We start from the raw sequence: 23644 nt of genomic DNA on the forward strand, positions 1-23644 counted from the left end.
AGTCCACTCTGTCAGATGGGTGAGTTGAGTTTTGTGAATGAGATCTGTATCCATTCCTTTGTTCTCAATGCCTGTGGAAGGAATCGGCAGTGATTAAATATGGACCACTTCAGTTGCTGGAGTAGGTGTGGTTGAGATGGTGCCATGAGACCTGGAACCTCTGTAAAGATCACCTTAGCATTTTGAAGAATTCCTGTTTTCTAAAACCATCTTCATCTAGATGCATTAGTTTTTGGCAGGCCAGAAAGGATAACTGTAGGGAAGAATTTATATTTCCGAGATGTCTACTTGGATCAGGAAATGATATAATCCCTGAACGGAGTGGACCATATGCCTTTTTCTGCGTCAGATCTAAATCTGCTTTGATAAACAATCTGCTAAGCTCTGCCTGAAAAAAGGGTATTTGTAGGAACACCTTATCTTGCATGGAACTCTTTCTAAGATATTTCCCTAAAATGTAGGACAAGGCTTGTGGCAGGGAATGGGGAGTCATTGTGAGTTTGAATGGAGACCATATACCAGTGATGGCGAACCTTTTAGAGACCGAGTGCCCAAACTGCAACCCAAAACCCACTTATTTATGGCCGGGTGCCAGGTGGGCATGGCCCATTGGGTGGGTGTGGCTGTGGTGGTCATGGCAGACTGGGTGGGTGTGGCCAAGGTGGGCGAGGTCACCTCGATGTTGCTCGTGGGGAGGGATGCCTGTGGGGGCCGGGCAGGGCTGGGGGAGATCCAGGGGGTCTCTGGTAGGTGGGGCGGTGGGCAGGAGGCTCGTCCTGCGGGGTGAGGCAAGGCAAGGCGAGGCAGGGTGGGGGTACCATTGCCATGGGACAAGGCGAGGCAGGGGCCGGGGCAGCTGCTGCCTGATACCATCGGCCCCCGCACACAGAGGCCAGCAAGCGTATGGGGGCCAACGGTGTCCAGCAGCCACAGCCTGCTGGCTCCTCGACCGGCACACTCTGGGGCTCCGCAGCCCGCCGCCAGCAGTACAGAGGAGCATAGATGCAGTGGGTCGTGCCCGGAAAAATGAGAGCATGCGAGACCAGGAGGGATGGGACAGTGGGGAGGGAAACCAGCCATGCTGGGATGCATCCAGCCATGTGGGACCTCAGCGAGTTAGCGAGCACCTGATTGAAGAGAGATGATTGCGGGCAGCTGATTGAAGAGAGATGGTTGCCATCTCCGGGGCATGGTGCGCGTGCCCACAGAGAGGGCTCTGAGTGCCGCCTCTGGCACGCGTGCCATAGGTTCGCCACCACTGCCATATACTATACTCTCTGCCTTCCATGCCATGCCCAGCTATAAGCAGCAGCTCTTACTAAAGAAGTCCTTGTTGGTAAAATGATTTGGCCTTGTGATGAAATATGATGCAATCTCCACCCTCAGGAGGGAGATCCCCTTACTACACTTACATTAAGCAAAACATAAGATTTGCTAATTTTATGTTCTCTAATTTTATGTCCTTTATCATTAAGACATCATTCTTCCAGAGCAAACCTTGGGTAAAGCCTAGAATAAATTTTCACACAAAATATTAAGCATGACAGAGTAATGTTATTTTTGGTTATTGTTATGTTTGTGGCTTAATATACTGCTCAGATGTTCACTTTGTGAGGTTATGGTTTAGGAACTTATTTCAATAATGCAACTGAGTGGGTTGTATGAATACAATCATTCTTATGTCCAACTGTAGATTGTGAAGTGGTGGTTATAAGCTTCATTACATCAGCTGTTTTAGGCAGTTCGGAGCGCTCTAAAGATGTTCCAAAAATTACAAGGAGAACTAGATAACTTTGGTTCTCTAATTGGCCTTTGGATAATAATACGACTAGAGTGAAACATAGACAGAAAACTTTGGGAAGAATGGGAACTAACCTTTTCCAGGAAATTAGAAAATAAGTAAATGTTGCTCTTATGCTACAATTGATTGAGAGGAATACCTTTGAGAAGTTGCAAGAGTACTTGAGCCACCTTCATTTGCACTTCCTACTTCCTGTTGGTTTGTGCAGGGGGTAGTAACACCATCTGCTACCTGGCAACTTCTGATTTTGCTATGTGTGTCCAAAATACTTTCTTCTCTGCCTCCCTGCTTATTCCCATGAATTCTCTGACATCTTTGCTCTGCATTATATCTGTGATAATACATCTGTGCCTCCTGTGAAAACAAATCTGAGGATTTTAAGTACTGTGGGAAAGTTCTGTTTTCCCTCACCTATTTTCCACTTTGTCCTGTATGACTTCAGAAGGAGCTGCTGAGGCTGTTGGAAGAAACCACAAGGGTAGGGAGAGGCATGATTTCTGGCTTCTTTGGCTCAATTATCCTGAAGAGTTTGTATAACTAACAATTATGTCTTTGTTCAGAGTTATTTCAGAGATAAGGCCAATGTGCTTTTCCTCCCCAGGCACTAGATCAAATAAGTGACCCAAAATGGAAGTCTTTCAAATGGAAGAACAAAAAGAAAAGCAAACTTTGAGGGGGGGGGGAATGCAAACATCCAATAAAAGATGTATTTGAGTGTCTGCATTTCTGTGCATGTACACACACACACACACACACACCATTCTCCCACACAGACGCACAATGAAGGAATGTGTGGAGCATACACACACACTAGCACAGGGGTAGTCAACCTTGGCTCTTTTATGACTCGTGGACTTCAACTCCCAGAATTCCTGAGCCAGCTTAGCTGGCTCAGGAATTCTGGGAGTTGAAGTCCACGAGTCATAAAAGAGCCAAGGTTGACTACCCCTGCACTAGCACAACATCTGAGCGATGTGCAGTAAATAACAAGCTTGCAGAATGAGTAATAATTTGACAAAAGCTCTGAACTGTGCACGGGGGAATCAGAGGGTATAACCTGGCACATTCCAAGCTAAGCCACGAGCCTTTCTTGTTATGTCATCCAAATGTACCCACTACAAACGTATCTATCCCTCTAGAATTGGTTACTCTACTCCTCCTATCTTAAAGCTCTTTCTGTAGGGAGTGATTCTGCTCTGCCTCTGAACATCTAATAAAAAAAGGACTAGAATGAGATTTTCTGTTACATCCATGTTGTTGACTCTAGGAAGATAATCATATGTTTTAAAATTTAAGATGTTCTTATGAGAAAGTCAGTGAATCAGATTCCTTATGTAATTCCCTCTAGCAAATAAATGCATGCATAATTTTGAAATTCCTTGTTTTCTTGCATCTCCTCTTCCACTCCATATATTAGTGGAAGCCCTGAAATGTTGCTGAGCGATTTTTTTTGGCAATTGAAAATATTCTGGGTTAATTCATATTAAACCTCAATTTAGTAAACGGGCTATCATATCTGCTACTGAGAAAATCTTCTGTAGGATCAGTAAGTTTTCAGTCTAGAATTTCTAATGGTTAGCTCAGCCACTTCATTTGCATTCACTGATGTAGTCAGAGACCTAATTCATATTACACTCCAATGGTGATGTGCAGATCCTGGTGTGGTGTGGCATGACTCATCTATTGTGAATATTCTCAACCTGCGATACTCTTCAAATGTGTGGTTTTCAACTCCCAGAATTCCCTCTCAACACAATCATTGCTGAGTATGTTGGGAGTTGAAATCCATGTATATAGTAGGTGCTCAGTCTGGGAAAGCCTATGTTATCTCCTAAGCAGTGTTAATTATTGTTAAGACACCATTATGATATGTAAACTTGGCTAAAAGTTGGCTGTCCGATATCAACTCAATAAGCTTGTTTTAAGATATATTCTAGAAAAGTAAATTTGCTAATTTTCTGCTCTCTAATTTTATGTCTTTTTTCATGAGACATAATTCTTCCAGAGTAAATCAATCTAGCAGCCTAAGAGTCAGTTCACCTTCTGGTGCCTAATGGTTTTATACATATGTTCTTATGTCTTTTCCCACAGTTCAGAGCATCTGATTGTTGACATGTATGACAAGAAAATCAAAAGTCTTCAACAGTCTGTTGCATCAGCCGAGAAGATCATAGGAAGCTCGCTTCCTGATGTTCAGGATGCTGGTTATAAGCACTTATATGTGCTTAGAGCTCAAAGCATTGTTAAAGACCCCACACACCCACTTTATGTCTGTTTCTGTTGCTTCTAGCAGGACTACCCGATTCTGTAATAGCTTTGTTCCCTATGCCATCCGTCTGGTAAACTCTCAAGATTCGTTTTTTCTCTCCATGCACATATATACATAACCCGAACTAGACTATTGTTTCTCTGTGTCATATAATATATGTGGATATATGCATAATTCTGTATTTATTTATTTTTGCCATATTTATATAGTGTATATCAGAGGTGGTGACCCTTTGAGAGCTGTATGCAACAAAATTTCATTTTAATGTATGCCAATTAGTGTACGTTCAAAGTGACAATAAAGTTATTATTCTATTATCCTATCAGAGGTGGGGGAGAAGATACAGTTTAGGTCTTAGATGTCAAGCCACTGCTTTGTGTTACAGTTGCTGCTCTTTGCATGGCTTTGGCCATTTCTCTTGGTGTTACTTCCACCCTTCTTCAACATATGCCTAGCTGTTGTATAGTATTTATGTTAGGTGTATCTACTGGATTGAAACCATAAACACAAAGTTGTTTATTTGTATCTGATTTATACCCCGCCTTTCTGCTCTGGTAAGCATTCAGTGTGAATGTTTGCCAAAGCATGGTTAGCTATTATGGAAGTAACCATCGTATGTCTACCGTAATACTGAGCAGCTGGTGAACATTTGAAAGCTTGGTACAATTGGTGCCCTTTATGGAACTTCTGTTTTATGTTTCTGACTGACCGTTGTTCCTGATGGCAATTTAGCTATCCCAAATTTGTGAGGAAAGTCATTGCTTGTGTGTGCAGAAAGGCAGAATGCAGTTAAGTTTGACTCCCTTGGAATTTAATTAAAGGCATTTTTTAAAGCGTCTTAGTATTCTTCAGAGCAGCCCAGCTTCAAAGTTTCCTGTTAAAGTGCCCTCCCATATATTATTTTGTTTCCTAAATGCTATTTTAATTTAATTATTTGCCTAGGTTATGTGTCTGCTCAAGCATTTAAAAATTTGTGGGATGAAAATTTGACTCTCTGTTGTCATGTAATTGTTTCAGAAGCTTTGAAACAGCTCAGAAGAAATTAATGAAAGGGACAGTTTAGGAAACATTATCTAAACTTTGATTTGTTTCAGCATTTCAGTTTGGGCTCAGTACCATATAAGATCTTCTAATTATAAGCCTGGATATGTTTTTAACAATAATATTTGTATTTATTATTATTATTGTTGTTGTTGTTGTTATCATCATCATCATCATTATTAAAATACATTTCTATCCCCCTGCATTAGAAAGACTCTTAGTGAGTTGCATAAAATATAAAAAGACAATTTAAAACATCCACAGTAACATCACTACACTGAAACGTCATAAATAAGAGCAATAAAAAGCAGCCTCAAGCCAAAAGCAAGACACCAAAACAATTCCCTCTACAATAGTTTTTGAATCATCATCAGAGAATAGGCTGGTCGAATCTCCACCAAGAGGATGTTCCACAGCATCAGTGCTATAAAAGAAAAACAACACCTTCTCACTTCAGCTCCTCTTCCCTTGAAAATGTGAGATTTGTAGCAGTTTCTGTTTACTCTGATCAGTTGGGCTGGTACTGATTGTTGTGGGTGGTCTTGCGGATATCTGGGTACCAGGTCATAAAGAATTTCATAGGTCAAAAATTGTACCTGGAAACCAATTGGCAACCAATGCAGGATCTGCAAAACTAGAGTTATGTGCTCCCAATGCCAGGAACCAAAAAGTATATGATCCATTGTATGTTGGATCAATTGGAATTACCAAGTTAACTTTAAGGACAGCTCCAAATAGAATACATTGCAGTAGTCTAGCTGGGATGGATGGGTGATAAGGGCATGAGATCAGGCACAAGAAATTGGGAGTCAGGGTTAGATCCTCTAAACAAGAATCTGAAGTACTAATGGTCAAGGCAAATTGGCAGTAGATAAGAGTCAACAGAATTCAGGGACTTCTGGTTTGCCATTGCGGCCACCGCGGCTGCTGGAAGGCGAGCTCCGTCTTCCGCGTTCAGTTTCGCTCCACTGGGGGACCCTGGAAAGGGTCGAAAGTCGCCCTGTAGGGGCGACGAGCAAGGAGAGGAGCCCCGCTTGATCACGGGAGGGCAGTAGCCCTTCCATTTGATCCAGGGCAGCCCTCCAAACCGGCAGAGAAAAGACTGGCCATAGTAATATGGCCTGTCACTAGGCTGCAGATAGCCAAAGTCAAACTTACCACCAAGCACTTCGAAAGCTGGGTGAGATCTGATCTTCTCTTTACCCTAAGTATTTTCTTTTCCTGTAAAAGCTGCCCAAAGTATCTTTCCCCCTGTGAGGAAGGGAATTTCTATCCCACCCTCTAAGAATAGCGGCGACTGACTACCCAGGGGAATTAAGGCACTAAAAGAATATCTTTAATCTAATTGGATTTATATGTTCCTGAAACTTGGGGACCAAAATTTTTCCTATTTCTATTGGAGACTTTGCTTTTATCTACAAAAAAGAAATAAAATTGGAAAAAAGATTATAAATTTTGGACTTAAAAAACTTTAAACGGCATCAGTGACATCTTGTGGTGACGTTTGGTATTACAACTTATTTCCAAAAAGAGACTTGGCTCGAAGCCCAGACCTTAGATAAGACTCTTCTGGCCTTGGCACCACCTGTGAGAAATTCAGCTGTAAGAGAACAGCTGGGTGGCATAACTGGCCTACTTGAACTGTGAATGTAAACCTTTATTGACTTTCAGAGTTATATGTGGGGAATTGCCTTCCTATCTCTTTATTTGAGGAATATTGGTTACTATATGAGATGATGAAATACCTTGGACTATAAAATCTTGCTTGACAAACAACTTCTACTATAAAGATTATTTATAAACACGTGAAACTATTCTTTCAGCTTGTGACGAAATAAGATGTTACAGAAAAGAACAAGATGTCAGCTTAGAAGAGTCAATAGAATTCAAGGAGGGCTGGACTTAGATCTCTTGTGGGCACAAAAAGACTCCAAACTGATAACATGCTTGATCCCTCCCTCGGCCTCAGCCTGGTCATGAGTCACAGTAGTCAGATCCTCCTGCCTAATACTGTCACAACCGATACTTCAGCAAAGCTGAACATAGGCCCTTCTGGCAATCACTTCACCTTGCTGGTCCAATGGAAGCTATGAATCCAGAAGAAACCTCAGTTGGTGAACCTACTTCTTCAGGGGTAAAGCTTGTCCATCTATGAACAACTGTGGCAGCATCTAAGAATCCCAGTGTATCGCTAGCAAACTAAAGGTTTCAGTCTCTTATTTCCCTTCCAGATCCTAACAGTTTCTAAATATCAGAAAATAACTTTGATAGCATCTCTCATGGTCTGGAGTGGCAGTATAGGGTTGGATGATATCAGCACACTGATGGTGATGCTTGACCTCAAATTGTTGAATGACCTCTCTCAGTGGCTTCATATAAATATTAAAAAAGCAGAAGAGATAGAACAAATCCTTGAGATACCCCATATATCAAGTGAGGTGGGCTGACTTTACTCCCCAGTCTTCTCCCCCTGGCTGCAGAAGCTTTCTGCGTCTTCCATGTTAATGATCAAATGATTTTTCACTGTAGTTTACAACATACTGCTACAGATAGTCCTTGAGTTATGTCCACAATTGAGCCTGGAATCTTAAGTGAAGCTATCCTTATTTGAGGTATTATATGACTACCGATGTGATTGCTTAGCTTAATGAGTGCAATCCTGATATTGTTGTTCAGTGATTGTGTGGTTATTAAACGGACAGAGTCCCAGGTAAGAAATAAGGAGTGCCTTAGGGGTGGAGGTTGGGGGTGGAGGGAGATCCTGGGAGATTCTGCTGAGAATCCTCCATACCAAAATGCAGGATTTTGAGCCATTGAATGAAGGGACACTCACATGTAACCTTCCCCAGGCTTCCCAAAGCTTTCCCTACCCATCTCAGGCACTCTTCACTTCTAACCTTACTGCACTGCCTCTCCAGTCTCTGCTTGGATTTCAGCTCCATCTTTTCTCTAGAGGCTCACTGAAAGAGCTGCCTGCCAAATGATATCAGCTCCCCTTTGTACATGGAAGGGAATGCCTTTGGCGGGATCCAGGAATGGGCCTCAGATCTCCATGATATCAGCTCCATTTCTCTACGCCGTCAAAGGAACTCAGTTCTTCTCCATGTCCAGAAGGGAACTCCTTCCATGGGGTGTAGAAACAGAGCTCAGATCATCAGGAACTGAGCTCACTGAGGGAGTTCAGCTCCCCTTGGCAGGCAGCTCTTTCATCTAGCCCCAAGAACTGAGAAGGAGTCCTCTTGGCAGGTGCTACCAGCTTGCAACCTTCCATGCTGGCTTTCCCACTGATTTTCTGGGGAAGCTGACAGAGAAGACTGAAAATGGCAATCACATGATTCCAGGGCACTTGGCAGCCAGTTGTAAGAATGAACAAGTTGCCAGGCATCCAGATCGTGATCATGTGACTGGGAGGGGCCCTTTTTATGACAGCCAAAAGTGCTTTATGGGCCATAAAGCACCTTTCCAAGGCTGTCATAACTTCCAACAATTCTTGTAAGTCAACTATTTGTAATGCTGAAGGTTGTTGGAAAAAATTGAATTAAAAAATTTCTCAAGTCAAGCTAATTTTCAGGTGAAACATATACTTTCTAAGGATAATCACTTATGGTTAAAATTGTTTAAAACTGCTATCTTACCTAATATTGTATTTGTCATTGCCATCTGTTACTAATAAACTTATGAAATGTAGAAAATCTTTTGGGGAAATACAGACTGGCTTCCTTTGCAGTCGATTGGTCATCATGAGAACAGTCTGCTGGATTAGATGGGCCAGGGGTCCGGTCCAACAGCACACTGCTTATGTTCAAAAAAGCAGCTTGTACTTCACTAAGTAAGTGAAGCTGTCATCATTCTCTTCTGCTTTATAGAATGGTCTGCTGATGAGACAGTTAAATGCAAGATATGTTGTAAAGAGACAGCCCACTGATTGCTATTTCTTAGTTTCTTATGGGAAGAAGCAAGATTTTAGACTTGATGTTGTTGTTCCTGTTGAATAACCTCAATTTCTTAGAGTGTTTGTAAATAAAATTGGTTTGAAGCAAAATTGCTTTGCCTAAAAAAATAAAAACAATGGGCCTTGAGGGTTTGCATCAATAACTATAATGTTGCCGAATACTTCCATAAAACTATTGTATCTGAGGAGTCCTTGGAGCTCTCTGAGCTTGCTTGTTTTTTTGCAGATGTTTCATTACCCAAACTAGGTAACATCATCAGTGCTAGTAAGAAGTTCAGTTTGCTGTCAGTTTATATTCTGGTGGCTTGTCCTGTCTGGGTGGATGGGGGTGGTCTTAGAGATTCTTTGGTTGGGCTGTCTACTGTTGGCTTCTTTGACAGTTTCTTGATTGGGGTATTGTTTACTTGATTGTTGGCCTGATGTTAACCTTGGAGTTAATCTATGCTGATCTGGGTGCTGATTGCTGGTGGAGAGATGATTGGGCCTTTTTGTTGCTTTTTGGGCCAGGTGATAGTCTGCAAGAAAACAACCAACTCAGAGAGCGCCAAGGACCCCACATGTCAACCCTGAGCTACAAATATTCTCTTTTATTAGTACTATTGTATCTGTCAGTTAAGTAGGCATAAAAGAAGTTGCTTTTTGAATCTTGTCTCATATGCATTTCACTTTTAAATGTACCAAATAGTCATGCGGCGTAGCAGGGGATTCTGGCCAGTAATGATGGTTTATGTATTCACTCTGAAAGGCAAATTTCAGGTCTGATTTGCTTTGTATTTTGCTCCATGCTGGAGAGGAAAAATTTGCCAGAATGGGTAAGAATGAAGGTGGAAATGATCTCATTGCTTGATGGATGCATAGCTAGTTCAAAAAGCTGAATAGTATTGAATTTCTCATCAAAAGTATGCTGGGCTATGTAGTTCCGAAGGAACTCTCTAAGTGCAATTCCTGCCATGAATTAAAGCAAAGACTGTTTATTGTATTTATTTATTAAATTTAAATGCGACTCGGCTCTTTGTTGAAGTGGCTTACAAAATGATAAAAAGAATAAATAGAAAAACAACTAAAATTAGTAAGAATTAAAGAATTAAAAACCAAGAGGACAAACAGCAGTGAAGCGAGGTCTTCTCTCTTACCAAATCGACCACCTCTAGCATAGAGCACTCCACTGGAGCCCCAAGTCAACCAGCAGAGCCAAGCTTTAAGGCCTTTCCAAAGGTCCAAGAGGATGGGGATGGATTTCATGTCCGGCAACAGGATGTTCCAAAGGCAGGGGCCACAGCAGATAAGGCTCCTCTCCTAAACCCCACCAGGCAAAATTCCTTGACAGATGGGATCTGCAGCAAGCCCCTTCTGCTGGAGTAAGTGGAGCAGACCAATCCCATTGAGACAAAATGACTCCTCAGATGCCCAGGACCCACGCTATAAAGGGCTTTAAAGATAATAACCAACACCTTGAAGCAAGCTGACAATTGTTCCTTTCCACCTTATCATGAGCTTGAGCAATTGATGAAAGTCTGTTGCCAGACTTAACAGCTCACCGTGTCATGGAAGTCTCTTTTTTTGTGAGCAAGCCTTGCAGAAGAGCCAAACATACTCAGGTTGTTTTACTTCTTCAAAGCCAGCATCCTTGGGTAAATTTTACATTAGGATTTGGACTGCAATCTAGGTAAAATTGAAGTGCTCTGTTTGGGAAGAAGATGAATTTGGGATTAAGGAATTGTATATTAATTAGACATGATAGAGATATATAAAGTCATGCATTGCAAACATAGATGATGGGTTTTTTTCTCCCTCTTTCATAATGTTAGAATCATGCTAATCCTCTGAAACTTGAGATTTGACCAGAGATCAGGACAGATATATATTAATTCCAATCATCCAGCCAGCACTTTCCAAATAGGTTGGGATTTACCAGGCTATATCTGCTGGGGATTTGAGGAATGGTCTGGAGGGTCTTCAGATTAAAAAATGATTGATGCAAGCATTAAATAAATTATACCTTATTCTGCTTCAGTTACAGAAATGTGAAGAGAAGATAAATTCTCATATGTCTGGTTTGGATTCATGTTGCGTGTGAGTCATCCTGCCATGAAAAAAGTTCCCTGTTACAGGAAAAACAGTTCTGTGCAGAGCTCTTATCTTCTTTCGGTGCCTGTTCAAGCACTCTGTGCAAGGGGAGCAGCCAAATTTGCTGGGAGAGGAAGCCAGATGATTGGGTGTTAATGCAGCCCCTAGAGAAAAGTGCAGTTGTTATTTTTTTCTCTGTGAAGCTAAGGAATATGAATGATGAGGGAGGGAGAAGCCAAGAACTTCCTTGTTCCAAACAATATCAATTCAGCTATATTAAAGCTACATTCATACAACATCCTAAACTAGGTCATTTATTGTGTTAATTTCTTTCCTGTGGGCTAGCATGTTGTGAAAAACCAGTGTAATGAGCTTATGGTTTAATATTATGTGACCAGAATATAGACTACTTCAATAACTAGCAAAATGATGAGTTTCATCCATGCAGGTTATCTCCAGAGGTCCCAACTTGAGTTGATTGAACAGAGTAATACCATGTGGCTCTTTCTCCATCTGCTTGTGTGTATGCGCATATGTATATTTGTACAAGTTCTTATTTCTGGAGAATCTCAAACCCTAAAGATGATGGAAATGCTACTGTAATGGGACTGTTGTCTGTTTGCAGGACTGTACCCATCAATACATCCAGTCACTGAGAAAGCTAAGTATGCATTGATGTCTTCAAAATGTTTATTTACTTGTTCCTCTGCAGGATTTGGGAATGGAATCAACTTCACTGGATGATGTCTTATATCGCTATGCCAGCTTCAGAAACCTTGTTGATCCAATCACCCATGACCTGATCATCAGCCTTGCCAGATACATCCACTGCCCTAAACCAGTAAGTGCTCGCTTGCAGTTGTTTGGGCTTGTTCAAGGAAAGAATAAAATTGCTACCTACAACAGAAGGGTTGCTAGAGCTCACATCTGTTAGAAGGAATTGCTAACTGGTCTCTCTGAGAACTGACTCACACTTTGCTCAACTTTTCTACCTTGCCTAGTGGAGAACCAGAGACTGATTCTGGGGCTGGATTTACAGGATGCAGGTAACTGTCCAGGAATGTTTTAACAGCCACTGGTGGATGTAATGTTGGAAGACAAGTATTTGCAAAAAGGGCTTCTGAGTATGGAAGTAGTTGTAATTAGAGGGGGGCAAAATGTTTGGGCTTATGATAGAAAGTCTGTCATCCAAAATGGATGAAAAAGATGAGCATATGGGAGGAAAAGCTCTTGCTGTATAGCTAATGCAAATTAGGTTGTATCCATAGAACTTGCTTAAGCAGATTAAATGAAGAACCACCAGTTACATTCCACAACATACTATGTGCAGTTAGCATTCATTTTGATTTTATATATGGATTGTTTATTATAAAGTGTAAATTCAGTCTGTTTATGGTTTGGTGTATTAGCTAGATTAATTTATAAATCAGGATAAGTGCGTGTGAACTCAATCACTGCGTCATCTTGGTAATCCTTTTCATCTGATATCTAATTTTAATGTCACAGTACATTTTGTACTATCCACAGAAGTTAGGTGGGTGGAGCATCTAGCTGACCTTGGTTGATTTTGAAAAGTTGAACAAGGCCAGACACTTCTTAATGCTTAGATGAAAGACTCCATGAAATCCAAGGTTGTAGTTAGTTAGATTAGGAAATTGGAAAAAAACAATCTTAAAAGAAGGAAATTGGAAACCACTGTTGTATTGTTGCCAAGAAAACTACATGAATGTTCCATGAAGTTGCCAGATGTTGAGCCTAACTTGGAAGAGAATTTGCTTTTGTCTAAGCTGCAAAATATCTAGGAGTGCATGCAAGGCACACAATTTCTCTGTGGCTCTGACTGAATGTTTTATGCAGAAATAAATAGGAATGTTCCCTCCATTTTCCTGCCCATCCTTCAATATCTGACTCTAGGGCTGTTCTCGAGCAGCGTATTGCAGTTCTTGTTTAAACAGAACTGCATATATATTTGCCACTGGGAATTCCTTGCTTCTATTTGTTTTGTTATTGGGCTTATTTCCCTCTTTTTGAGATATTGTGTTCCTTTCTCTGGATACTCATTGCTTCTTTCCTATAATGAGATTATATTTGTCACTGGAAATTTTTCAACTGACTGCCTGCGAAGGACAGTCTAGCATTTATGATGGGGATTTGGCCTTTTTAATGCAGGAGAGAGAATCCAAGGGTTTATTGCAGCCTGGCTCCAATTTTTTGATGCCTTGTTTGGGCCTTGCTCATTCAATAATTGCTATAATTCTACCCATAGGCATCCTTAGAAAACAAAACTAGTAATTGGCTGCAGTCTAATGCTGTTGCTGGAATTGTTTCCCATATCAAGACATCTAGGCAAAGGTAAGCCCTGGGGCTAGGAAGCAATGTTGCCAATTTCTGGGAAAAGACCATTTTGTCAAGTCCAGTCTGGCCGCTGTTTTGTAACTAGGTATACCTGTGACCTGCTTTCCACATTCTCGGAATGCTTGCCAAGATCAAAACATAGCCTTCAACAAAGGAAGTGTTCTTACCCAAGACATAGGTACTGGGGTATCCTGACTTTTTTAGAACAACAGAATAATAGGAAGGGACCTTGGAGATCTTCTAGTCCAATCCCCTGTTCAAGTAGGAAACCCTATACCAGTGATGGCGAACCTTTTAAAGACCGAGTGCCCAAAACCTGCCCCGGCCTGCCCGCTCTGCTCTGCCCCCACCTGCCCGCAGGGCCACCCACTGCCTCCATGGCCTGCCACAGATCGCCCAGGTAGCCCTGCAGCACCATGGCGGCCACACCCTCCGGCTGCGCCCCGCACCATCATCTGCACATGATGGGGTGCGAGGGCAGAGTCTTGTCCCTGCTGCCTGGCTGCCATGTCCTTGGCTGTGCTGCTCTGCGCGGACCGCACCCGGGGCCGACTCTCCGGAGGGGCTGCTGCTGAGGGGGCCGCGGGGGGAGGCAGGGCTGGTATGAGGGCGCCTGTGCCCACAGAGAGGGCTCTGAGTGCCACCTCTGGCACGCATGCCACAGGTTCGCCACCACTGCCCTATACCATTTCAGACAAATGGTTGTCCAATCTATTCTTAAAAACCTCTAGTGTTGGAGCACCCACAACTTCTAGAGGCAAGTCAGTCGTCACTGATTAATTGTTCTGTCAGGAAATTTCTCCTTAGTTCGAAGTTGATTTTGTCTTTGATTAATTTCCATCCATAGTTTCTTGTCTTACCTTCTGGTGCTTTGGAGAATAGGTTGACCCTTTTTCATTGTGGCAGCCTCTTAAATATTGTAACACTGCTATCATGTCCCCCCTAGTCCTTCTTTTCATTAAACTAGACATACCCAATTCCTGCAACTGTTCTTCATATGCCTTAGCCTTCAGTCCCTTAATCATCTTTATTGCTCTTCTCTGTACTCTTTCTAAAGTCTTTTCTTTTTTATGCCATGGCGACCAAAACTGTGTCCATATGTAAGTGAAAAAAAGCTGCTCTTTTGTGGAGAAGATAGTCCTTTCATGACTACCATTGCATTGTTTATTGATGATTTGGAAGAATAATTGCCATTTGAATTACTTATTTTAAACATCTAAGATGGGGAGGTTGTGTTTAACTGAATAGACAACAACTGTATTGATTCTTTCTCTCTTGAGCAATCCTTGGTATTTCTGCATATGATGAAGAACGATAGGAGCTCTTCTTCCTGACAATAGTGAGTGTAGATTACATGGAAATGAGCTTTCCGTAAATGCTTGAAATATTTTTATTCTGCTCTATCACAAGGACCAAGTGCAGAAACTGCTGAAGAGCAAATTGAATTGGGAATAAATGAATGACTTAATACAGCAGGTGCATTTAGATGCTTCACAGCAGAAAGCAAAAGCAAAAGGAAAGCTGCATATGCTGGCTGGGGGACACAAAGCAACTGGGGCATGATTTTTAGTAATAGGCATGCCCTGGAGAGACATTTCCAAGCTAAGGCATATGATAAAACCTGATTGCTAGGCAATCCAATGCATTCCTTAAGCAGACATTTATGATCATTATTGCTAAAACTCCTTGATTTAGAAATGAGTTCCATTGTTTTTTTTAATGGGCTTACTTTATTGAATAGTTAAATCACTATTTATTTGATGGTGCTGCTTTCAGATGGTAACTAGAAATTAATTGCACCCACTGCACAACTCTCAGGAGGTTGAATACTACAGCTACCCTAAACAAAGTCATTGGTAGGTAGTTGGATTTTATTTAGCTTTAGAAGTTCTCCAGTTTTTCCTAACAGCATGGATAATAGATGTTTGTAATGTGAAAATGATACAGATTGCAATATTGGAACAGCTGGATTATTACTCAGATGACTAGTTAACTTTAGAACAGCACTTTTCTTGAGCCTGGTGGTGATCTTTATCTCCTATAGCATAATATTTTTACCATGCTTGATCCAAAAGCAGATTTCCTCTAGTCTAACCCTCCCATGGTTAGTTACTTAAACAGACTAGTGCAGAGCTTTTCAACCTTTTCACCCATTGTACCACTTTTAGGATATGGCAACATCCGAGTACCACCAGTCGCCTAGCAAGGTGTCAAAAACTTGATGACCAAAAAAAGGAAAAAAGTAATGAAGTACAGGTAGTCCTCGACTTACAACAGTTCGCTTAGTGACTGTTCGAAGTTACAATGGCACTGAAAAAAAGTGCCCCCCCCCCAAGCCCCAGCCGAGCAAGACACCTGCCTGCCCACCCGGCGGCGCTCTTCCTCCTGTCCGAGGTTTTAATTGTTGTGAGGCATTTCTGTTGAGGATTGGCAGCGGGGGTGGGGTGGGGGATGTTTGGTTTTTATTCCCCCCGTCTGCTGGGTGGTTGCAGCAGGTTTTGGTCATTTCACATGACCCTGGGACACTGTGACCGTCATAAATATGAATCAGTTGCCAAGCATCTGAATGTAAATCACAAGACCCTGGAGATGCTGCAACATTCCAGCTGATTGGTGCTTCTTCAGGGCTCAGCAGAAGCACCAGGATCAGCGCCAAGTTCCACCTGGAACCTGGCGCTGATCCTGGTGCTTCCGCTGAGCCCTGACAGCCCTGCAGCTCCAGCCATCTCTCGCTCAGGCTTGTGCGGTGCCACCGGTTCAGCTCATTCCCCTCCCCCGCTACCACTTTTCTAGGATAGTTGCGTACCACCTGCCAGGTGCCAATGTACCACAGGTGGTACCCGTACCACTGGTTGAAAAGCCCTGGACTAGTGGACCATATAGATTTTTATTTTTATTTTGCCATGAACTAATTAAGGCATCATTTTAAAGTAAAGTATGTTCTCTTCCCTCCCCCCTTTTTAGGCGTATTGTGATCCACATGTGAGGCGGGTGATGTGGAACTAGGAACAAATGATTATATGTGGCAAGATTAGGGAAAGTAGGGGAAAAAAAGGAGAGATGGGTGGAGGAATAGAATCAAAGACTATTGGAACCTCTACAAGTTAGTGTTATATACTAAAAGCAGGTTGAAATAGTGATTGTTTGCTCATCCAGTCACCAGGTGTAGAAGCCAACTTAAGTGCCCCCCAACTTAACAGCAATTGTACTGTTTATCATCTTGTTTTAAAAAAGAAAAAAATATGGAATCTTCAGTAATTTTTTGTACAGTATATATTCAGAGAAGCATCAGGAATTGATTACACCCCAGTTTTAAATTTATTTAAATCAACTTTCTAATATGGTAGGGCTTGGACCTGCTATGGGTTCAATTATATATATATAGGGAAGGCATCTGCTGTTGTTGCTGACTGAACTATTTTCTCTTTCGGCTTTGGTAGAGAGGGCATTGAGCACTTGTCCTTGGATGCTCGGAGAGAGTTGTTTCAGATTTTTAAACTGTCATTTTTAATCATCCTCCGCAATTCTCTAGCTCAGTGGTTCTCAACCTTAGCAACTTTGCAATGTCTGGGTTTCAATTCCCAGAATTTCCCAGTTGCTTGCTGGGGGATTTCTGGGAATTGAAGTCTACAAATCTTAAAATCTTAAGGTTGAGAAACACTGCTTTAGTTACTACAATGATGGAGCGTAGAAAAATGTAAAGACACATAACAGAGTGAACTCATCTCTTGGTGACTACATGAACCCTCCATACTGTTTTCTTGGCAACTGGCTTGCCATTGATTTCATTTGGGATGTTTGTTACTCTCTAGTCCAGTCTAAAATTTGGGGATTGCCTGATAGTTTCCTTTCCAATTATGACTAGATTTGATCCTGTTTAGTTTTTTTCAAAATCAGCCAAATTTGGTTAAATGCAGCCATCAGCTTTGATTTGATCTTGATAGGCATTAGATATACATTCTTCCTCCTCTCTGTATTCTTGGTAATTCCTCTCAACTGTGAAATATTAGGTGCTTATTCAGTGATGGGAAGTTCACAAGGCTATTGTTAATAAGAGGAGATGCTTGTGATGACATTGTTATGCTGATACATAACAGCATAACAGGTTCCCAGCTGCTCCTGATAAACAGAACTAAGTCTGTGCCAGTGCCCCCAATAAAATGTTACAGGATAGGAATCTGGAACATTTTAAAGTATCTCAGATCTGGTTGGCTGCTCTAATTAGTGTTAACACAGGCATTTGTAGAAACTATTTCCCTGGAAGTGATAGAGCAAAGCGGTAGTATAAAACATAATTTTATTTTGTATGTATCGCAATGCATTTCAAGTTGCTGGTATATTAATTATCTTTGTTTCTTTATGTGATATCCCATGACAATTACACAATGTAACAAGAATGTACTGAATATTTTTGGTGATAAATTTTAATAACTTTTCTTGATATAAAATAGGAACATGGGAAACTGCTTTATGCCTAGTCAAACAATGGTCCGTCTTTGTCTCTGCTGATTAGAATCAGTTAATCCAAAGTCATAGACCCAGCTCTATCTGGAAAGAGTACGCATTAACCTGAGACCTATTGTTTGCCAAGAAGCATCTTCGTCATAGAAGCAAAGTGCATTCTGAGAATCTCAGGCAATGTTTCCTAAAGAAAAACTCTAGTTTTTGTAATGGAGAGGGGGAGAAATAGATACATGGAACTCACATTGGAGTTTACAATGATCAACCCATTGTTGATCAGCTATAGTTTCCTATAAGAAAATTAGGTTTGTCTCCAAATATTTACCTGTGAGTGAGGGAATCTGTCACTCATTGAGAAAAAAGAAAAGACTAAAAGACAATCCCTAATGAAAACAAAGGGGGGTGAAAATGATTGTTGATGTTATTGTTCAAAAACCTGGATGCATTTGAAGAACAGTCGTCCTTTGGGAAAGCTGCCTTGCCTGCTAAATTTTAACACTTTCTTCTTCCAGTACAGCCTCCCTCAATTTATATTCAGCATGTAAGTTGAATAACTAAGGAGAGAGTATATGGTATGTTTTCACTTCTTTACTGATCTAGAATCAGTTTGTTTCTTCATGTTCTGTCTTGATTATGGCGTATTGCCTGACACATGCATATTTTTTCAAAAACCATTTTTCAATATTTATGGAATATTTATGGACTTCTGAGAACACAGCAAACAGCCAAAACCAAAAGAGAGAGAGAGAGAACCAAATGGGTCAACAAACAAATCAGCCCAGAATTCTTACTTGAGGTACAAAATATTGGATTCAGATTATCCCACTTTGGACATATTGTGTAAAGACCTAGCTCTTTGGAGAAGGCTTTAATGTTGGGAAAAGTAGGAAAGAGAGATATGATTAGCAACAAGACGGATGGACTCAGTTACAAAGGTGATGGGTACGCTGTTGGAAGAACCCAAAGAATGGGTTAAAGACAGATCCTCCTGGAGGAAATCGATCTATAACTGCCTTTTCCAGCAAGTTTGAGAACATGACATGGCTGAAGCAAGTAAGACAGATTTTTTTTTTATTTTGCCTTCCAGTGATATGCATGGTTTTATATGCTCCAGTATTTGTTTCTTTGTCACCTTTGCTGTCTAAGGAATGTGCAGGAGCCTTCTCCAACACCACAGTTTGAACAAATTTTCCCTTCTGTCTAGTTTGTTCATGGTCCAACTTTTACAATCATAGGTAAATATGAGAAATATGACAATAGAGACTAATCTGCCAATAGAAGAGAATATTTGTAGATCAGGGTTGAATTGTGGGGTCCTTGACATTTTCTGAGCTTGGTGGTTTTCTTGTAGATGTTTCAACACCCAACTAGGTAGCATCATGAATGCTAGAAAGGAGTGGGGTGTGCTCTTATTTTTATATACTAGTGGTTGCCCTATCAGTGTTGAAGAGAGTGTTCTTAGTGGTTCCTTGATTAGGCTGTTGTTTACTGTTAGCTTGATTGTCTGCATTGGGAGTTCCTTGACTGGAGGAGTATTGTTTACTTGATTGTTGGTCTAGTGATAATCTCTGCTCATATGGGTGTTGATTGCTGGTGAAGAGATATTTTGGGCTTTTTATTTCCTTTTGGGTATTAGAAGTTGTTTATATGTCTTCTGATGGACTAATCTGCATTTAGTTGCCAAGCTGATGTCCTTGCTTTTCAATTTGATTTATATTCTTCATTGCTGTGACACCCAGTGTGTGATGTGTTTTATTTTTGGACAGCAGTCACTGCTTTGATCAATCTGTGATCCTAGGAAAGTGAATTCTTGCACATATTCAATCTCTTTCACCATCAGTTGTTATTTTGACATTTCCATTCCTCACACTGGTCATAAGCTTGGTTTGTTTGTTTTTGTTCAGGTTGGTTTCTGAGAGGAGAGTTATGTTGTCAGTATATTGAAGATAGTTGATGTTCCTTCCTCCGATCTTTATTCCAATTTTTGATTCTTCCAAGTTCCAGCTTCCTTAGGATCACTTCAGCATACAGATTGAATAAGAAAGGTGAAAGGATGGAACCTTGCTGTTCTCCTTTATCTTGAACCAATTGTCTCCATATAGTGGAGACATATAGCATGAGGGCAATTATGTGGTCATTAGAGCAATTCTTGCAGTCCCCCTTTTTTGGGAATGGAATGAACGTGGATCATTTCCAATCCTGTGGCCATGTATTCATTTCTTAAGTTATCTGGAACAAGGCTGTGATGGTTGTGGGTGATACAGGCCTCAGCAGTTCTGTGGGGATGATATCAACACTTGTGGCCTTGTTCTTTGGCAGTTGGCTCATTGTCCACAAAACTTATTCCTAAAGGATGGCTGGTTCTATTTGTGCTTCCCTTTCTTCATCATCCTGAGGAGGTTGGACTTGTTGCTGGCATATAGCTCTTCTATATATTATTGCCATCTGTTCTTGACCTCTTGTTGGTCAGATAGTTCTTTCTTGTTTTTGATGACGTTTTTATGAGCAGTAAATGGTGTTCGAATCCTTTTGACCTGTACAGATGTGAGTTAGACAGCATCACCACTAGATGGGTTCATAGCTGGCTGACTGGCCGTACTCAGCGTGTGGTCCTCAATGTAACCGCATCTACATGGAAGGAAGTGGGGTGCCCCAGGGCTCTGTTCTGGGCCCAGTGCTCTTCAACATCTTCATCAACAATTTGGATGAGGGGATAGATGGGGAACTCATCAAATTTGCAGACGACACCAAGCTGGCAGGAATAGCCAACACTCCAGAAGATAGGCTTAGGATACAGGAGGATCTGGACAGACTTGAACACTGGGCGCTATCTAACAAAATGAAATTCAATGGTGAAAAAAGTAAGGTTCTACATTTAGGCAAGAAAAACCAAATGTACAGGAATAGTATAGGGGGTACCTTGCTCAATAGTAGTAACTGTGACAGGGATCTTGGAATCCTAGTGGACAATCACTTAAATATGAGCCAGCAGTGTGCTGCAGCTGCCAAAAAAGCCAACACAGTGTTAGGCTGCATTAACAGAAGGATAGAATCAAGATCACGTGAAGTATTAATACCACTTTACAATGCCTTGGTAAGGCCACACTTGGAATACTGCATCCAGTTTTGGTCACCACGATGTAAAAAAGATGTTGAGACTCTAGAAAGAGTACAGAGAAGAGCAACAAAGATGATTAGGGGACTGGAATTGGGTATGTCTAGTTTAATGAAGAGAAGGATGAGGGGGGATATGATAGCAGTGTTCCAGTATCTCAGGGGCTGCCACAAAGAAGAGGGAGTCAAGCTATTCTCCAAAGCGCCTGAAGGCAGGACAAGAAGCAATGGATGGAAACTAATCAAGGAGAGAAGCAACCTAGAACTAAGGAGAAACTTCCTGACAGTTAGAATAATTAACCAGTGGAACAACCTGCCTCCAAAAGCAGTTAATGCTCCAACACTGGAAGTTTTTAAGAAGAGACTGGACAGCCATTTGTCCGAAATGGTGTAGGGTTTCCTGCCTGAGCAGGGGGTTGGACTAGATGTCCTCCCTTCCAACATTATTATTATTATTATTATTATTATTATTATTATTATTATTATTATTATTATTATTATTACTATTACTATTACTATTACTATTACTATTACTATTACTATTACTATTACTATTATTATTATTATTATTATTATTATTATTATTATTATTATTATTATTATTATTATTATTTCCTTGCTGTCTTTCATTACTGCTCTTTGGAAATCTGTATTCCATCTCCTTGTTTCCTCCCATTTGCCTGCTGCTTTGGCTTTTTCTTCACTCAACTATTCTGATGGTTTCATCTGAGAGCCATATATACTTGTTCTCGGGCTTTTTGTATGGTTTGTATTTAAATGCTGTTTCAGTAATGATCAATTGAATTTCTTGCCACAGTTTGTCAAACAGTTTCTCAGCAGTGTTCAGTAGTTTAAAGGTATTTTTCATCTCAATTGCATACATGGATGGGATTTTGGCAATATCAGACTTCTTTGGTGGTGTCTTTTTGGTGTTTCATAATTTGACTCTGCTCTGAGCCACCAACTATTCATGATCTGCACTGCAACCAGCAACTGGATATGTCTTAACAACGAGGACTTAGCTGGTCCATCAGTGGCTGCAAAGGGCATAGTCAATCAGATTACAATGCAACTTATTTGGTGAAGTCCAAGTGTATATAAACGACACTTGTACTGTTTGAATCTGGTTTTCATGATTTGAAATCGATTTTCATGGCAAAATTGACCAAACGATTGGTTGCATCATTCGTCTCCCGAAATCAAAAGCTGCCAGTGATGCCCTTTTTCTGCTTGGATGCCAACTTTTACATTGAAATCACACAGTATAGAAATGATATCTTTTTGGTCACTTGTTTCAGAGTTTTTTCAATGCTGTCATAGAAATTCTCTATTTCAAGCTCCATTGCACCAGTCGTTGGGGCATAGTCTTAGATAACTGTGATCCTGAGGGCTTTGGCACAGATTCAGATGGATATAATGTGATCATTAACCATCAAGTAGCTTTCCACTGCTTGGGTGAGTTTCTTGCTTGTGATAAATGCCAATCCATTTGTTTTCCTGATGTCATGTCCTAAGTAATAAATAGTGAATTCCTCAGACTGGAAATAGCCATTGTCTATCTAGTGCAGCTCACTGACGCCAAGGGAGTCAATTTTCCACCTGGCACTCTCCTGTTTGATGGTATCCAATTTACCCTGGCTCATTCCTCAAACATTTCACATTGCCGCCCAACGTGTCTTTGGGCAGCTTTTCCAATGCCTGTTAGATTTGCCCCAAGTGCATCAATGATGCCTTGGCTACTAATTGCAGATGCTTGTTCTTCCCTAGTATCTTGTTGGATAGCTTCTGAACTGGGGGGGTCTTATCAATGGCACCATATCTGATTCATTTGAGAGGCTTCCTTTAACATTATTTGGGTAAGGTTTTACATGATAGGTTGCCAGGTCTTATCTCAGCCATCCCCATTTATCCAGGCTTGGGACCAGCAAGCGAGTCTGTGGCTCAGTATACATATTTGTGTGTATGTATCTGTGTGTGTTTGTGTAGCTGTCTAGAGCATACCAATTAGGTAGCAGCACTAAGTTGAATGTCACGAGCTATCAGGTTGGACCATATTTGTACTAGTTGGAAATCCTGTGGATGTATATCAGAGTGGAAATTGGAAAAAAAAGAGAAATAAAATAACAATAAACTCATTTCCATATAATTCCTGAAAAAAATGTGAGGAAGAGGAGGAGGAGGAGGAGGAGGAGGAGGAGGAGGAGGAGGAGGAGGAAGAAGAAGAAGAAGAAGAAGAAGAAGAAGAAGAAGAAGAAGAAGAAGAAGAAGAAGAAGAAGAAGAAGAAGAAGAAGAAGAAGAAGAAGAAGAAGAAGAAGAAGAAGAAGAAGAAGAAGAAGAAGAAGAAGAAAGAAGAAGAAATGTCTATGGATTTGTAATCATCAAGCTTATCTCAGATATCTGGTAGCATTTTTGTAATACTAGGGCTTATGCTGTTGTTTTCATCTGTTTCAGACTTCAAAAACTCTGAAAGATACTACCCCTTCAATATCTAGTAGTCATAGTCAAAAGAGGCTATTAGAGCTTTAAACAAGAAGCTTCTGAGCTTCTGGTTGACCACAGTACAGTCTAGGTCCTCTAGCATTT

General features: G+C 40.9%; 1 protein-coding gene across 1 annotated transcript in view; it reads left to right on the forward strand.

Moving 5' to 3' along the window:
* The window catches only part of LRRC75A (leucine rich repeat containing 75A), a 52196-nt gene that overhangs the window by 7382 nt on the left and 21170 nt on the right, over positions 1–23644 (forward strand). The window contains exon 2 of the mRNA XM_015814800.1: positions 11843–11971. Within this exon, the coding sequence (XP_015670286.1) occupies positions 11843–11971 (129 nt within the window). The remainder of the gene's footprint in view (positions 1–11842; positions 11972–23644) is intronic.

Source organism: Protobothrops mucrosquamatus, unplaced genomic scaffold, assembly GCF_001527695.2.
Source record: "Protobothrops mucrosquamatus isolate PMUCROS unplaced genomic scaffold, P.Mucros_1.0 scaffold286, whole genome shotgun sequence".
Lineage (NCBI taxonomy): Eukaryota > Metazoa > Chordata > Lepidosauria > Squamata > Viperidae > Protobothrops > Protobothrops mucrosquamatus.